Consider the following 19,192-nt stretch of genomic DNA (forward strand, 5'->3'; position numbering starts at 1 on the left):
TTGAGGGGTGAAAGATAATAGGACAGATGTCAGAGGTGGTTTCTTTACTCAGAGAGTAGTAAATGAATGGAACACTTTGCCTGCACCAGTAGTAGATTCACCAACTTTAAGTACATTTAAGTCGTCATTGGACAAGCATATGGACGTACGTGGAATAGTGTAGGTTAGATGGACTTCAGATCGGTATGACAGGTTGGCACAACATCGAGGGCCGAAGGACCTGTACTGTGCTGTAAAGTTCTATGTTCGCATATGGTGCAGAAGGGAGGCCATTTGGCCCATCATACTTGTACCGTTTCTTCATTATCTGATGCCAATCTCCTGCTTGTCCCTTGTAGCCGTGCATACCATTTCTATCCAAGTAATCATCCAATACTGCCTTGAATGCCTCAATTGAGCCTGCCTCGACCAGATTTCCACACAGTGGATTCCGTACCCTACTCACTGAGTGGAAATGTTTTTCCTCATATCACCCTTGTTTCTTTTGCGCATCGCTTCAAATCTATATTGTCTTGTCCGTGTTTCTTTGTTTTTATTTATTCACTCCTTGGAAATGGGTCGCTGCCTGGCCAGCATTTGTTGCCCGTCTCCAGCTGCCTTCTTGCACCACTGCAGTCCATTTGCTGCAGGTAAGTGGCTTGGAGGAGACCTTTACAAGTGGAAGCAGCTTCTCCCTGGTCTATTCTATCCAGCCCTGTAAACTGTATCAAATTTCCTCCCAACTTTCTTCTTTCCAAGGAGATTAGTCCCAACTTCTTCAATCTATCCTAATAACTGAAGGTTTTCATCCCTGGAACATGCTTGTGAATCTCTTCTGCACTCTTTCAATGAACTTACATCTTTCCTATAATGTAATGTCTGCAACTCTACACAGTATTCCAGTTGAGGCCCAACTACTGTCTTATACTGGTCCAACATCACAAATCATCCTATTTGCAGGAACCTTCAAACACACACTTTCTGCAAGGAACATTGTCTTTTGTCTCCATTGTTTCCACAGCAATTACACTTTTTTTCTATATTTAATACCATTCTCATGCTTGCCACTCAACTGAGTGACAGACATAGGTGGGTAGAATTTAATGCAGCCAAGTGGGATCTTTAAGAAAAGGTTCAAATCTGTAATAATGACACTGGACACTGGAGTGAGAAGAACTGGATACACCACTGCCGGTGCCAAGAGTTTATCAACGTATTGGTTTGGTCACTTTTGGAATACTGCGTTCACTTCTGGTCTCCCAGCTATAGGAAAGATGTTGTTAAATTTGAAAAGACTTACAAGGATGTTACCAGGGTTGGTGGGTTTAAGCTAAGGGAGAGGCTGAATAGTCTGGGGCTATTTTCCCTGGAGCATCAGAAACTGAGGGGTGACCTCTTAAAAGTTTATAAAATCATGAGGGGCATGGAGAGAGTGGACAACCAAGGTCTTTGCCCAGGGTAGGGAGTCCAAACTAGAGGTTTAAGGTGAGAAGGGAAAGATTTAAAAGGGACCTAAGAGACAACATTTTCACACAGAGGGTGGAGCGTGTTTGAAATAAGCTGCCAGAGGAATTGGTGGAGGCTGGTACAATTACAACATTTAAAAGGCATCTGGATGGGTATATGACTAGGAATATGGGCCAAATGCTGGCAAATGGGAGTAGATTAATTTAGGATATCTGCTCAGCATGATCAAGTTGAACGGCAGAGTCTATTTCTGGACGTCTGTGTGATTCTATGACTTTGACTTTTTCTTATTAAATTTACTTGTTCTGAACTACAAACAGAGAAAATAGTTTCTCTCTATCTGCTTCTTTGGTGTCTTTCATCGTCTTACATACCTCCATTAGACCAGCTCTTAATCTCCTACACAAAATTAACTAAGAATAAGGAGAAGCTGCGGAAAGATTTGGAGAATTAGTAGTGAGTATCTGCTGTTTCAGTTCATGCTGAAACAGGGCACTGGCAGAACAAAGTGGCTGATGCAAACATAGAGGCAGAGAGAAGTCAAGCTTTGAAAGAACTAAGGCATGGTGTGGGATTTTAATAAAGGGGTGTGTTGGTGTAGTACAATGTGAGGAATGGTGCAGAGGTAGAAGAAACCAGTTTTGTCAAGAGAATGCATTTCGGTGAGGAAACTGAGCAAGATTACATGGGTGAATCTCCATTTGGGATGGCTTTTGCAGGTTTTGTCAGAATTCGAATTCAGGCCCAACACCTATAGATCTTGAAGAACCTGGCCTTAGTTTTACTGCGATTTACCTGAACTCAGCTCAATTTACAGTATATATAGATTTTAATTTTGAGAGGATGAGAACAGCCTTTAGGCCATTGGAAAGGTAACTATATGTAGCTTGCAGGTTGTAATCCATATTCTAATGAACACTAATGCCATCTTACTACAGAAGACCACTGAAAGATAACAGATAGTAAGAACAAGAGGACCAAATGTAGACCTGTGGTTTACACAAGAGTTATCTGTGCAAGTGTAGTAGAAGCCATATGGCAACTTGAAGTGTGTCTCAAGTTAGAAAAGAACTGTTGTCCAGAGATAGACTGAGGATGAGACCATGGAGAAGGATGGTATGGCCAATGGTGTTGAAAATAACAGAGGAAAAACTGAAGGACTAGCAGGAGGTTGAATTAACATAACTTTTAACTTTCACATTTACTTAGAAGCATTTCCAGCTGCAAAACCTTAAGATCCATGATTTGAAACTTGAGTAGTGTCTGGAGTTATTGTAAAGCATCTGCAAAGCTGAGAACTACGTGGTTAGTACATTTAACAAAGTGGTCCCAAAGCATATTGAGAGACAGAGAAGGAATGGAAGACTGCGAGATAGCTTAGAAAGACTATGTACATAGTGGAGGAGCCCCTTGAGTCGCACACTTCATTTTTCATTTTTCATTTTGGATGCTGTTTAGGATGGTGGTGTGTCAGAGGAATGTAGCAAGAGCCACACATTATGGCACAGCATGTGGCTTAACTGCACAGGTGAGGCAGAAGAACAGTGGAAGGGCAATAGTGGTAGATGAGGGGAACAGGCAGGCATTTCTGTAGTCATAGACATGACTCCGAGATGGCATGTTTTCTCTGTCATGCAAGGGTCAAAAATGTCATCAGAGCAGCTACAGGACGTTATTTTGAGGGAAGGTGAAGATCCAGAGTTTGTGCTCTATTTTGATGCCAGTTTTACAGGGAGAAAGAGGGAGGAGTTCTTAAAAGTAGGCAGTTGGCTCAGGATTACTCCCAGTATCACATGCCAGTCAGTACAGAAATAAGAAGATGGAGTGAATGAAGATGTGGCTGAAAAGAATAGTACAATGGGGTGCTTTTAGATTTCAATGCATTGGGGTTGGTTCTGGGGCAGATGATACCAATGCAAAGAGGACAGGATGCACATTAGCAAAACTGGGATTGATATTCTGTCAGGGAGATTTGTTAATGCTGTTGTGGAGAACTTAAACTAGATTGAAATTAGATTTAAACTAGTTTAAACTGGGGAAGGGGAAGCTACAAGGGAATCCAGAGAGAATAAAAACTGAAACTGGCAACAGGCAAAGCTGTAGAGAAAAGTGGAAAGAAAAAGAAGAAAATCCCAGAGTCAAACTATGTCAAATTACAGGATAGTGCTGAAAAGGCAGAATTAAAGCACTCTATCTGAATGCATGCAGACACAAGGTAGGTGAATTGATGTCTCGATTAATAAGAACTGGGAGCAGGAATAGGCTATTTATCCCCTCCAGCCTGCTGTCCCATTTAGTACTAGCCTGGCTCATCTCATCTCAGCCTCAGTTTCACCTTCTTCATAATCCTTAAACCCATTACTAATTAAAAATCTATCTTCTTACATTTATTCAATTAAAAGTAATAAACAAGTGTGATTTAATTACAATGGCAGGGCTCAGGCTGCAAGGTGACCCCTACTGGGAGATGAAATTTAAAGGGTATTCAACACTTCAGAGGATAAGCTAAAAAGAAAAAGGAGGTGGGGTTGTGCTGACAGTAAGAAATGGGATCAGTGCATTAACAGGAGAGGATCTCTGATCGATAGAATAGAATATGGAACTGTTTTGATTGGATCTAAGGAACAACAAGAGTCTGCAAACATTAGCAGGAATGGTTTCAAGGCCTCCAAGCATTGGTGGTGGTATAGGGCAAAGTGTAATTCAGGAAATTAGAAATGCATGCATGGGGAATGTGGTATTTATGGGTGACTTCAGTCTATGTAATATACTCTGAAGGATGACTCCATTTACATTAAGTGATTAAAATGGAGCACTATTAAAATTAAGTTTGCGATGCTGTGATCACTTTCCTTTCGAGAATTGTCATTTGCTAATTGCCATTGTGTTTGTTAGTTTAGTAGTCATATAGTACACTGACTTGGAAAGTGAGAGCCATAATTGTAAGTTGTCCCCTAGATAACTGAAAAAAATAGCTACATGTCACTGGGGAGGTTAATTTGATATTTTAAGTTAATGATGTATAATTGTTTCTGCTCCACTATCTTAGCTCACAGCACAGGACCGAAGCCATGAGGTAGCTATGGAAGTCCAAGGCTAATTAGAGCTGAGCTGGTGAATTTTCCTTCACTCTTAAAATCTTGAAATAAAATCTGTTGAAGTCCTTGGACTTTGTGTCAAAGTATTTCCTCAGGTGCTGGAATCATGTTAAACTTTCATAGATCAGAATGTGCAACACAGGATCATGTTGTTATCCTGAGATGTCGGCACTACTGCTGAGACTAATTCCTAATTACTGTTATAAAGGTAGTTGTCAGTCACCATGTTGAAGCACTGCAGCCCATACAGTCATCCACTTGCATTGATTGGCAGACTGCTGACAGAAAATGTAAAATTTACAACTGCAGGGGATGGGCACATTGGAAATGTGGAGCTTATTCAAGGAAAAGCTCCTGTGTGTCCTAGAAAAGTATGTACCTGTCAGGCAGGGAGGAAGCTGTAGAGTGCGGGAGCCGTGGTTTATGAAGGAGGTGGAATCTCTGGTCAAGAGGAACAAGAAGGCTTATGTTAGGATGAGATGTGAAGGCTCAGTTAGGGCACTTGAGGGCTACGAGGTAGCCAGGAAAGACCTAAAGAGAGAGCTCAGAAGAGCCAGGAGGAGACATGAGAAGTTGTTGGTGGATAGGATCAGGGTAAACCCTAAGGCTTTCTATAGGTATTTAAGGAATAAAAGCATGACAAAAGTAAGATTAGGCCCAATCAAGGATAGTAGTGGTAAGTTGTGTGTGGAGTCAGATGAGATAGGGGAAGCGCTGAATGAATATTTTTCAACAGTATTCACTCTAGAAAACGACAATGTTGTCGAGGAGAATACTGAGATACAGGCTACTAGACTAGGTGGGATTGAGGTTCACAAGGAAGAGGTATTAGAAATCCTTCAGAGAGTGAAGATAGATAAGTCCTGTGGGCCGGATGGGATTTATCTTCGGATCCTCTGGGAAGCCAGGGAGGAGATTGCCGAGCCTTTGGCATTGATCTTTAACTCGTCATTGTCTACAGGAATAGTGCCAGATGACTGGAGGATAGCAAATGTGGTTCCCCTGTTCAAGAAGGGGAGTAGAGACAGTCTTGGTAATGATAGACCAGTGAGTCTTACCTCAGTTGTTGGTAAAGTGTTGGAAAAGGTTATAAGGGATAGGATTTATAATCATCTAGAAAAGAATAAATTGATTGGTGATAGTCAGCACGGTTTTGTGAAGGGTAGGTCGTGCCTCACAAACCTTATTGAGTTCTTTGAGAAGGTTACCAAACAGGTAGATGAGAGCAAACCGGTTGATGTGGTGTATATGGATTTCAGCAAGGCGTTCGATAAGGTTCCCCACAATAGGCTATTGTCCAAAATGCGGAGGAATGGAATTGTGGGAGATATAGCAGTTTGGATCGGAAATTGGCTTGCTGAAAGAAGACAGAGGGTGGTAGTTGATGGGAAATGTTCATCCTGGAGACCAGTTACTCGTGGTGTACCGCAAGGGTCGGTGTTGGGTCCACTGCTGTTTGTCATTTTTATAAATGACCTGGATGAGGGCTTAGAAGGTTAGTTAAATTTGCAGACGACACTAAGGTTGGTGGAGTTGTAGATGGTGACGAAGGATGCTGTAGGTTGCAGAGAGACATAGATAAGCTGCAGAGCTGGGCTGAGAGGTGGCAAATGGAGTTTAATGCAGACAAGTGTGAGGTGATGCTCTTTAGTAGGAGTAAACGGAAGGCAAAGTACAGGGCTAATGGTAAGATTCTTAGCAGTGTAGATGAGCAGAGAGATCTCTGTGTCCACGTACACAGGTCCTTGAAAGTTGCCACCCAGGTTGACAGGGCTGTTAAGAAGGCATACAGTGTCTTAGCTTTTATTAATAGAGGGATTGAGTTCCGGAACCGAGAGGTTATGGTGAAGCTGTACAAAACTCTGGTGCGGCCGCAGTATTGGAGTATTGCGTACAGTTCTGGTCACCGCATTATAAGAAGGATGTGGAAGCTTTGGAAAGGGTGCAGAGGAGATTGACTAGGATGTTGCCTGGTATGGAGGGAAGGTCTTACGAGGAAAGGCTGAGGGACTTGAGGCTGTTTTCTTTAGAGAGGAGAAGGTTGAGAGGTGACTTAATTGAAACATATAAAATAATCAGAGAGTTAGATAGGGTGGATAGGGAGAGCCTTTTTCCTAGGATGGTAACGGTGAGCACGAGGGGGCATAGCTTTAAATTGAGGGGTGAAAGATATAGGACAGATGTCAGAGGTAGTTTCTTTACTCAGAAACTTTGCCTGCAATAGTAGTAGATTCGCCAACTTTGGGTACATTTAAGGTGTCATTGGACAAGCATATGGACGCACGTGGAATAGTGTAGGTTAGATGGGCTTCAGATCAGTATGACAGGTCGGCACAACATTGAGGGCCAAAGGGCCTGTACTGTGCTGTTATGTTCTATGTTCTATAATATGTTGTTTCTATTTTCAATCGAGAATGGGCTAGTTAATAAGCGTATTCTTAAAAAAAAGGTTAGTGGTGAGTGACCATAGGGTGACAGAATTACATTTGAAAATTCAATCTGAAACTCAGGTCTTAAACCAAGATAAGGACAATTATGAAGGTATAAAGATGAAGTCCATGACAATGAATTGGAAAAATACATTAAAAAGTTCGATGATAGGCAATGGTTAGTATTTAAAGAAATAATGCCTAGTTTTCAAAAAGCATACATTGATTTAAGTGAAAAATATCCAATAGGAAAAGTAAGAGACTCATGGCTACAAGGGAAGTTATTAGGTCAAGGTAAGGTTAGTCATCGGTTTAGCTCAGGTGACTGGATGGCTGGTTTGTGATGCAGAGTGATGGCAACAGTGTGGATTCAATTCCCACTTTGGCTGAGGTTACCATGAAGTATTTTCATTCTCAACCTGACTCCTCCACTGGGACGTAGTGACTTTCAGGTTAAATCATCATCAGTCTTCTCTAATGAGAGCAGCCATATGGTCTTGTAAGGCAATGGTAACTTTACATTTTAGATCAAGGAAGGAGACTTATAAAGTTAAAATGTTGTAAGCCTGAGGATTGGGAGATTTTTATAATTTAGCAGAAGGATCCGAGAAATTTATAAAGAGAAAAAACAGAAAACCAATGTAAAATCACAGTAAATGTAAAAACTGATTGCAAGACTTCTATTGGTATGTAAAAATGACAAGATTAATAAAGACAAATGCAGATTCATTTAGACAGGATTTATAATAGGAAATAGAGAAATGGTAGAGAAGCTAAGTAACTGGTTTGTGTCTGTCTTTATAATGCAAGAGTCTCGTGAGAGGGTAGAACTGAAAGAAATTAGTACTAATAAAAAAAATAGTACTAGAAAAAGTAATGAGACTGAAAGATGACAAATCCCCATTTCTCCATGACTTTCACCCCAGATTGTTTGAAGTGGTGGCTACAGAGATATTGAATGTATTTTGAATGTATCTTTCAAAATTCCATTCATTCTGGCATAGGAGCTGAAGATTCGGAGGTTGCAAATCTGGGGTATCGCCAAGATCAATGCTTGAGCTCCAGCATTTCATGATCCATGTCAATATTTGGATGCAGGAACCAATTGCAACAATTCCAAGTTTGTAGATAATAAATAAAAAGCTTTTGGGAATGTGAGTTCAACTATAGAATCCCTACAGTGCAGAATGAGACTATTTAACCCCTCAGTGTGCAAAGAAGATTTTTGAGGATGTTGCCAGGACTAGTAAGCCTGAGTTATAGGGAGAGGTTGGCCAGGACAGGACTCTGTTCCTTGGAAACTAGGAGAATGGGGGGTGACATTATTGAGGGGTACAAAATCATTAGGGGCATAGATAGGATGAATGCATATAGTATTTTTTCCAGGGATGGGAAATTGAAACTCGAGGTCATAGGTTTAAGGTAAGAGGGCAAAAATTTAAGAAGGATCTGAGAAGCAACTTCTTGACACAGAGAGTGGTGCGTATGTGGAATGGGCTGCCAGAGAAAGTGGTTAAGGCAGGTACAATAGCAACATTTAAAAAGCATTTGGATAGCTACATGGATGAGGAGGGTTTTGAGGGACATGAGCCAAATGTGGGCAATTGGAACTAGCTGAGTGGGCACCATGGTCCGCATGGACCAGTTTGGGCTGAAGGGCCTGTTTCCATGTTTTTTTACTGTATGACATCCGTTCTGACCCTCCAAAGACCATCCCACCCAGCCCCATACCCCACCATATCCCCATAACTCTGCATTTCCCATGGCTAATCCACCTAGCATGCACATCCCAGGACATTACAGGGCAATTTAGCATGGTTAATCTACCTAACCTGCATATCTTTGGACTGCAGGAGGAAACCAGAGCAGCTGGTGGAAATGGGGAGAATGTGCAAATTCCACACAGTTACCCAAGCTGGAATTGAACCCGGATGCTTGGCGCTGTGAGGAAGCAGTGCTAACCACTGAGCCTGATGCACAGAGGCTTCAAAAGGAGAGGTTGAGTGAGTGAGCAAGAGCATCATGGTTAGAATATACTGTGGATAAGTGTGAAGTTATCCAGTTTTGCAGGTGGAACAAAATACAGAGTATTTCTTATTTCTTCTTAGTGAGAAATTGGAAATTGTTGACTTCCAAAGGGACCTGGGTGTCCTTGTTCTTAAATCACTGAAAGCTAGCATGTCTGTGCAGCAAATCATGTGGAAGGCAAATAATATGTTAATGTTTATTGCAAGAGGATTTGAGTAGAGGAACAAAGAAGCCTTGCTGGTGAATCTACATCTGGAGTGTCATGGACAGGTTTGGTTCTCTTACCCGAAGAATGATCTATTTGCTATCAAGGGAATGTAGATAAGTTCATCACAGTGCTCCCTGGGATGAGATTTGTCCATTGAAGAGAGATTGAGCAGACTGGGACTGTTGTTTAAAAACTTCACAAAATCACTGAAGGGATAGACAGTAGATGCAGGAAGGATGTTTCCACTGGCTGCAGGGTCTAAAACCATGGGACAGTGTGTCAGAATAAAAGGACCATTTAGAACTGAGAAGGCGAGGAATTTCTTCACTCAGAGGATAGTGATTTTTGTTTGGAACCCCCTGCTTCTACTGAGGACTGTGGAATCTTATTCAGTAAGTAAGTTCAGGACAGATTGATAAGTTCTTTGAATAACAGAAACAGGCTTAAGGGGCAAAATGGCCAAAATCCCCTCTCATGTTCCTAAGCTGAGTTCTGAGGAGTCTCAGATTTTGATCTTGTTTCTTTTGAATGACTCGTTCAACCTGGGTCTTCTTGGAAATAAGCAGGAAAAGAGTGAAGATGAAAACTATTCGAAACCCTAAATCACGTTTTTGTGAATGGTTACCCTTCTGGTTGTCCTGTCTCACAGTTGGATTTTATGTTGATGCAAATTCCAATCTGACCGGAGTTCCAATTAAGAAGGGTGACAATCTCCAGTACTTCCACTGATTTCAAAACTTTCCCCCCACTTTGTTTCCAACAGACTTCAGGCTGGCATCAATTCTCAGATACATCCTAATACTCAGATTGAGCTTTTTGTCTGGACAATATTAACAACATTGATCTCCATACCCAGCAGTCTAAAGTTGTGTGATCGCATTGCAGCCCTTAGGGGATATTTGAAATAGAGACACACCCACTTCAACAGGATGGCCAACAAAGCACAAACAATGCCTCTACTTCCTTAGCAGGCTAAGGAAATTGAACCTATCCAGAAAGACTGTTACTGATTTTTATTGATGCGCCTTACAAAGCATCATACCTGGATGTATCACAGCATGATGTGTTCTTCCCAAGACTGCAAAAAAACTGCGGAGAGTCATGAATGCAGCCCAGTCTATCATGCGAATTAGCCTTCCATCCATTGATTCCATTTATACTTCCCACTGCCTTGGGAAGACAACCAACCATAACCAAAGACTTCTCCCACCCCTGTGGTACTCTCTTCTACTCTTTTCCATCAGGCAGAAGATAACGAAGTTTGAATGCACACACGAACAGATTCAAGAACTATTTCTTCCCCGTTGTTATCAGACTTTTGACTTCTCAAATGTTAATGTTGATCCCTGTCTGCTGCTGCAACACTATATTCTGGACTCTATTCTGCAACCCTGATACACTTTGCGTGGTATGATCTACCGGTATAGCCTGCAAAACAATACTCTTCACTGTATCATGATATATATGACCACAATGGATCAAACCAAACTCAAACACATATATATATATATATATATATATATATATGTGTATATATAGACATGTAAGGAGTCTTCTACAGTAACTATAGAAAAAGTTCCTGGAGATTAAAAACCAGCATTGCACTTTGCAGGATTTGTTGAAATGATAGCAGCGGTTATGATTGATGTACAATTAATGGGTGCACAAATTGTCCAGCAGTTAACGTGGTGGAATAGCTGCCCCATGAATTATAGATTGCTGTTCAATTTTCACTATTTCACTCTTAGCTTTTCAAAAATTACCTCTCACCCCTTACCAAAACCTCCCTATGATTTTTATAACATTGCTGCAACCCATTCAGCAAACCATGGAAAAGTAATTCTCGTAACTAACAGTGCATGTGGCCTTTTAACCTCATGATGCCTATTGACAACTGCCAATCAACTTACCTTGCCAAAAAATGAACAATTAGATGTGTGGATTCTAATTCCTTCAAGAATTTGGAGATTTTAAATGTGTCACATTTTAAATTCAGAATTTTATTCTTACTTTACCTGCCTGGATCATCTTCGCTTTCCGTTAATCAAATCTTTCTCTCCCTCTCTTTATTTTTCCTTTTGCACCTAATCTGACTGTAATCTATCTTCCCTCCCAGTCTTTCCTCTGGTTATTTCTCAATCCTTAAATCTCAGTGGTTGTGGATGTAGTCTATATTGTTCAGTAGGATCCCACTGCCATCATTGTTGTGCAGTTACCAGCTTACACTTGCAGCAGGCTAGACAGCAAAATTGTTTTCACATGAAGATTGAAGTGAACATATCAAATGGAACACACCATAAGATGCCCACGCAGGCAGGATACAGCTATCGCAGTGAAATAATGCTTTCATTTGTGGGATTTAATCATTTCAGTATGAACATTCAGAATGAAGAATGTTGTGCAGGAATTATAGCAGCAATTTGTGCAGAAGATTTTGCCCCAAATTGCCATCCAATAAATGAGGAGTTAATCTGATTTTTAACGGAGGAAGAGTGCTGACCTAGCTGCTAAAAAATTCCTTTTTGTTCTTTGAAGTAGGACTGCTGAAACTTTGACACTCATGTGAAGAAGTGCCCAAGCTTTGGATAAATTCAGAGCCAATTTTCCAGCCGGCAGCTGTCTGCTGTGAGTGTGGGCTCAGTCAACTGAGCCCAGTGTTTTATTCTGTGAAGTGAATAGATTGAAGTGAGGGAAAGTTGTAACCCTTACAGGGCCAATTGTTGTTCCAGGGCCAATTGCAGCATTCTCACTTCTGAGTTAAAATAATGCGTAACCAAGTCCCACTCTGGACCATTTGATACATATTGTTCACCCAAACACCAGTGCAGTACTGAGGGAGATATGCACTGTTAGCAATGCTGTTGTTTGAAAAAGTCATTAAACCAAATTTCTTAGATGGATCTTCCATGACTCTATTTCAGAGGAAGCCACAGGAGTTCCCCAGGGTGTTTTGGCCAATCTTTATCCATCAGTCGACATCCCACAATTGGATTTTCTGGTCATTATCACATTGCTGTTCGTGGGATTTTGCTGTTCCAAATTGTCTGCTGCACTTCCTACATTGCAACAGCAACTATAATTATTTACATTGTTTTGCTTTAGCATTTTGGAGCAGTGTGATGCTATGACAGGGATCATGGAGATTTCTCTGTTCTTTCTGCTACAATGTTCTGAGGGTGGGATGGGAAACCCAAGAAATTTGGGACTAGAGATGCATGAAGTGCTAGTAGACCAGGAGATTAAAAGCACTGGGACAAATATTTATGCATCTCCAGAAGAAGTGAAGAGTTCAGAACCAACCAGGATCAAAAGGTCTTTAAAGGCGACAAATCCAAGTGCACATACAGAATGAACAGTACGTGATGACTGCAACAGAAGGCCAGGTTGTTTTAACTTTGTTCATCTTTTGTTGTTCTTTTGTTGTCTGCAATATTGAGATTTTGGTCTGACCAACACAGATAGATGCCTTGTTATCGCATGGCCTTGCGGTTTCTGTGAAGATGCTGCATATCAATAAAGTGTGAGGCACGCATGCATTTATTTCTCTTTCTTCTTTCAGGATCTGGGGATAACGAAAGTGGGCCACATGAAGCGAATTCTCCAGGGAATTAAGGATCTCAGCAAAAACACTTCCATGCCAGAAGTGTAGCTGTCCTGGTGCTATCTCAGAAAATAGTGGAACATTGTACAGACTTCTCCGGGGAGTCTGGTGACATTCTGCAGGTTTTCCGCTCAGTAGGATTTGTGACCTTGCTGCGTCACAGGGTGCAATGTTCAGGTGTTTGCTTCAGTTCATATATTCTTTTTCTAACCTTAAACTGTCTTGAGTTTCACTGAGGGTTTTGTGCCAACACATTGACCCTCAGCATCCATTTTAGATTGTTGTAATGTGACAAGTCCTAATATGCATCAGTAAACATTGGTTTACATTGAACTGCGCAACCCTCCTGGAAACAAGGATGCTGCAAAATGGTAAATAGGTGCAAAATATTTCAGGACTTCCTTCTGCGAGGGCTGTGGATCCAAAAACAGCTTGTTTTATCACAGTTACATATCAATTTCATGCAGATTAATTGCCTTTATTGCTTTAGAAGGTGGAATTGGTTTGTATCCTGTACAATATTTGGAGCAGATGCTCCTATCAGTGTTTCTTGACCTGTGAATACGGTCTATGGAACATATGACTTGGTGACCAAGGCATCTAATCCAGACTGATGTAGGAAGCACATGCAGTGTAGCATGCATGCAGATTATACCGCACGGTGTGCCTGCTTGAACTCTTTCTAGGATTGCATGACATATGCCTAATGTTTTTTTAAAAAAGAAAAACACTTGAACAAGTTTTATATATGTTTAATAGAGAATAACTTATTAATGCTGAAGTGTTTGTTAATGAAAAATTGTCTCTGCTCCTCAGCTATATTTTGCATGAGTGTATTTCTTTGGCAAGGACTGGTTCACACAAGACTGTAGGTTTGTGTCACCCATTCCAGAGAGTGCAGCCGACCCACTTGCTTGATTAAAGGCAAGTTGATGACTCTTTATTCAGGAACTCGGGTCACAACAGGGTAGCTCTCAACATTAGCATCTCCAAGATGGACGTATTTTTCTATGTTGTTGTGTGTGCACAGTGTGCAAACACAAACACACATGTATTTGCTGGCAATATAAAATTTTGGGAACCTCATGGACAGGAGAAACAATTATTGTATTTTGACCTCAGCAACCAATACAGGAATTTAATCACAAAAAAACGGGAATTGCTACTTTATTTTTTGCCCTTATTTTAGGTTAAAAAAATAGCTTTATGCATTGTCTGTAAAGCTCTCAGTGAGCTTCCACCAAACAAACCCAGGAAAATAACAGAATAGAAAATATTTTTTATAAAACACAAAGGTGTTTTCGTCCTGATAAACATTCAGTGAAGAAAGAAACATGCATTTATTTACAGACGGCTACTTTACAGGTGTAAACCTCCGAACCTGACCCTCACCCTGTGTTCCCAGGTGTCCCTTTATATGTGCTCAAGTAACCATAATTAATCCCCTCCACATACTTCCTTAATCTCAGTTGATACAGTTAACAAGAAAGAGGACTGCTTCTACTGTGCAGGTTTGTCCAGAGAATCAAATAGGATCATGCATAGTTGGAGGGCAGGTTCCCTGCCCCTTTTTTTTGGGAAAAATCTCTCGTACCATTTCCTGTTTCACCATGATATTCTCATTTTTATGTACAGGACATATTCAGTTCCCTTTTGAAAGTTGGTCCTGTAATGCTTCCAGCAGCCTTCACAACTCACTGAGTTGAGAAAAAAAGTCCTCATCTCCACCTGCGTGAGGTTTCACCAATTATGTTAAACAGTCTTGCTGGAAATACCTATTTCTAAGGTTATCAGAATTCATTATGATATTTTGCAAAATCTGCTACAAACACGGTTATAGAAGCTGATGACAACCAGATCTATCTTACCATTGCCTCTCCCGGATCATTTACCTTGCTCTGTACAGCCACCTGCTTATTCAGCGTCCAGTGTACAGCTGTCCTTTCATCCTAACAGATGTTAGGACAGTTGGAGCTATTGCCTTCACTCCAACTGCATACCTGTACTGTCAAGTCCATCCCCTAGCTAGCCCATTTCCTCAGACAATGAATAATCCCAGTATTTTATCTAACCCTGAGCCTACATTTGATCCTGTCTCCTGTCTATCACGAAGAATCACACCCTCACACCTCAGTGGTTTCATCTTTTCAGCCTTTAACCACCACGTACCTTTTTCTCAAACCTTCATCACATCTTGACTCTCCAAAAACTCCAGCATCTCCAAATGTCTGCTATCCTTGATCTGTTTGACATCAAAATATACCCTGTCAATGCTAACTCAATGGAGGTGACCAGTTAGCTCAGTGGGCTGGATAGTCAATTTAAGATGTATTGTGATGGTAACAGCACAGTCTCAATTCCCACATTACGTGCAATTACCATGAAGGTCCTACCTTCTTGATCTTGCCCCTCGACTGAGGATGGCAACCATCAGGTTAAATTCACTGTCAGTCATCTCTGTCTGAGAGAGCACTCATTTAATCCCCTGGGATTATGATAATTTTACTGTCTAAAGTTTAAAATTCCCATCCTTTATAAATCTTGACACATCCCACCTCACTTCAGGTTAGAGGCTAGGAATCCTGCAGTGAATAACTCCCCAAAGCCTGTCCACCACCTGCAAGGTACAAGTCAGGAGTGTGATGGAATACTCCCCACTTGCCCTGGATGAATGCAGCCCCAACAACACTGAAGAAGCTTGACACCATCTAGAATAAAGCAACTTGACTGACAGGAAACCCATTCACCATCTTACACATTCACTCCCTCCATTGTCTACAAGATACACTGTAGAAATTCACCAAGGACTGTACCACCTGAAAGGACAAGGGCAGCAGATACATGGAAGCACCACCACCTGCAAGTTCTGCTCCAAACTACTCAACATTCCTTCAGTGTCACTGGGTCAAAGTCCTGCAACTCCTTAACAGCATTATGGGTGTCCCTACACCCCATGAACTGCAGTGCTTCAAGAAGGCAGCTCACCAGCACTTTTACAAGGGCAGTTAGAGGTGGGCTTTAGTGCATTGAAGTGATAAATGAAAGAAAATTTGCGATCTGGAATTTTCTCCAGCCCTGAAATATGCTGTCCCCAAAATCTAGTGACTCCAAAATTCTACTTATCACCAGTTCTGTTCGTTGCAGCTGTACCTTCAGCCTTCCTTCCCAATCTAAGCACCCCCCCTCCTAAATCTCTCCATTTCTTTTTCCCTGGTCATATCGTAAAATCCAAGTCCATAATCAAGTTATTGTCCATGTCTACTGAAATCTCTTCCTTTGGCCTTTTATTTTCTTTAATCTTCCCAAAGCACCTTGGGCAGTTTCCCTATTGTGATGGTGCAGGTTGTTATGGTTACAACATTGTGCATTATCCTAATGATTGCATATTTGTCAAAATGTCTGGAAAAGTCTATTATGCAAATTGGCTTTGGAATTTCATCAGATTTCAATAGGAACAGTTCTTTGAGCTGAGCTCCTGGCTCTGAACTTTTCGAAACATGGGCATGGGTCAGGGGAAGCAATTTTCAGTTTCTGACCTTGAGTCTTTAATGTGAACCAGCCTGTAGAGTGGACACTACTTTGCATCAAGATTAACAAATCCTTACTATGATATTTGTTGATGTTTTCACCGAGCTTGATTGCATAATGCTATACTTTTTTAAACATGCAGTGGACCTGCATCACTATATTTAATGATATATCTATGCTGCTTTCTTGAATTGGTGTTATACTGATAGAAAATGTATTTGTAAATGAAAGAGGAAATGGAATCCGATGAATGTGAGGCTGAAGGTTGAATCGTTATTACCTTTTGAATCATTATTACCCACGTAACGGTCACGAGCAATATCTTTGCCCTCCATTTTCTAGCAATGTTGTGGACTAGATTACAGTCCTGTCTTCTTCATAGCATGACTATGTTCTCTGGATTTGTTCTGAGAAAGCTTTTATATATCTGCCTCTCTTCCACATCCACTAACTAAGGAACCATGTGGTTCTAGTATTCAGGTTATCACCAGCACAACAGGGATGTTAGCTGGTAAGGCAGAGATTTTGGACAAATATCAAATTGCCCATCTCCCGCAGTCACTGCACCCAAATAGTTGGATGAAGTATTTAACTGAAGATTTAGCCATGCTTGATATGGTATTGAAGTTTACAGACAGGGCCATGCAGATCCTATTCCAACCGTGGTCTTATTGCAGTGCAGCAAGAGATATGGGTGGGTTTAAATGCATCGGTTTTTACAATAGGTCCCGGCGACCCTGAGTTTTGTGGGGGGAGGTGGTTGGTGTAGGAGGATCTGGAAATTTAAAGTTTTTGAGAAGATTTGTAGCTTGTGTGATGGAAGAGGTTTTAGACTTGTTTGCTGAGCTGGTGGGTTTGGCTGCAAACGTTTCATCACCCTGCTAGGTAACATAGTCAGTGCGCCTCCAGTGAAGTGTCGGTGTTCTGTGCCACTTTTTATTTATATGCCTCGGTTTTCTGGGGTGTTTGGTACCAGTACTGGTTTGATTTCTCAGTGGCTTGACACAGGGTCTAATTGAATGTGTTTGTTGATTGAGTTCCAGTTGGAATACCAGGCCTCCAGGAATTCTAACCAGAATTCCATCAACGAACACATTGAATTAGATGCTGTGTAGACAACACTGGGAAACAAAACAGTACTGATACCAAACACCCCAGAAAACCGAGGCATATAAATAACAACCGGGACAGAACACTGACACTTCACTGGAGGCGGACTGATGATGCTACCTAGCAGGGTGATGAAACGTTTGCGGCCAAATCCACCAGCTTGGCAAGCATGTCTACAACCTCAGGAACTGGAAATGTTTGGTATTATATTGGGCGAAGGTTAGTAGTTGTAGGTTTGTGGGCTGGTGCAAAAAGCTCTACAAACACTGAAGACTGCTTTTCCTAGGATTGGTGAGGGGTTTTGGGTGCAGAGGATGCTGATTACTCAATATCCCCTTCCCCCAGATGAAATATTCACTTGAGTTCAGCACACTCCAGTTAATACCACACAAGATACTGTAGGTGTGAAACTGGTTAAAAGTGGGATTTCGCCCCTCAGTAGGTGGACCCCCTTGTCCTCAGGGAGGCTTCTGGCTGATCTGATAGATTGGCCGCTCCAAAACTCTGGAGGGGTGGACACTGCTGAGCCTACAAGTAGACTGCCTGGAAAGGCAACTCATGGGTTTAAGGCAGGCAATGTGGAAGGAAGGAAGGTGGAAACTCGGGGAGCAAATGGTACCCCAATGCAAATAGGTCAACACCTAAATGAATGCCTCCCTTCCTTCCTGTCTTTTATCATGTACCATTATTGGAAAATGGCCTGCCCAACTGCCTATTGGCATCTAATAAACCTAACTGATAATTTATTAATTTATATTCACTCGGTGGACTGCTGCTTTTGGCCCTCTGTGAATGAGAATGAGCTTGAGGTCAGAGGTGATGGAGATGGACTATTTTAATTAGTCACCCTTTTCCCACCCCTTCTCCTCATCACATTCCCATCAACCAAAATTGTGAGCAGTAGGGAGAGCCATTAAGGCCAGATTGGCATGTGCTGCATGGTCTCCTGGTGGAGTGCTAGAAGCCCCTAACCACTTCTTAAGCTTTACCTTTGCTTGAGTTGCAGTCTTCAAGTGAGCAGGGATTAGAACTGAAGTACAATACAAAAAAACTTTGCAATGCGCTCTCACCTTCAGCTAATTCCACACAGTGAGATATGAACCACTGAAACCAACAGCAAAAATTTGCATTTATATAGAGACCCTCATGGAAAGGAATTTCTTGAAACTTTACCGAGTGGGAGATGGGGTTAGGGAGTGGTGAAGACTGGAATATATTTGGACAGAATGGGATACTTCACTGAAACACTAAAGGGCATCGAACCAATGCTGATTCACTTGCATAGGCACCATGTTCAACTCTGATACCAATACCGAATATTTTCCAGCTGCTTGACTGGGTATTAGCAATCTGGAATGAGGCAGGGCCTTAAACACCTATACCTCAGTTTTCAGTGACAGATAGATGGATATGGTTGAGAAACTGTCTCCCATGGAAAATTCAGAAGCACCCTTCTCTTCCATCCCCTCAGTATTTTCAGGTAATCTGTGTTTCTGACTTGTACAAAATTTGATCAAGTGTACAGGATTTTTCCAGTGATACAGACGTGATGACTTAAGGATTTTGAAGCAAAATATGATGAAAGCTTACAGGCTATGAAGTTTCCCCATCAAAGACATTCTGAAAGTGATAAGACCATCATGTTGAGCAAGCAGTAGGACCTAATATCTCACTCATATCAGCTACAGAGGCTTTTAACAGGCAATAACTCATGCCTCCAAGTGTGCTTTTGATTTAGGAGAGC

The 19,192-nt window shown here is 41.4% G+C and overlaps 1 protein-coding gene across 4 annotated transcripts in view; it reads left to right on the forward strand.

The window, feature by feature from the left end:
- Window positions 1-17,195, forward strand: part of dgkh (diacylglycerol kinase, eta) — a 529,882-nt gene extending 512,687 nt beyond the window's left edge. For all 4 annotated transcript variants that reach the window (XM_048541055.2, XM_048541057.2, XM_048541059.2 and 1 more), the window contains one exon: window positions 12,769-17,195. In XM_048541055.2, coding sequence (XP_048397012.2) covers window positions 12,769-12,858 — 90 coding nt within the window. In that variant the 3' untranslated portion in view covers window positions 12,859-17,195. The remainder of the gene's footprint in view (window positions 1-12,768) is intronic.
- Window positions 17,196-19,192: the final 1,997 nt, after the last annotated feature.

The sequence above is a fragment of the Stegostoma tigrinum genome, chromosome 12 (assembly GCF_030684315.1).
Source record: "Stegostoma tigrinum isolate sSteTig4 chromosome 12, sSteTig4.hap1, whole genome shotgun sequence".
Taxonomy (NCBI): domain Eukaryota; kingdom Metazoa; phylum Chordata; class Chondrichthyes; order Orectolobiformes; family Stegostomatidae; genus Stegostoma; species Stegostoma tigrinum.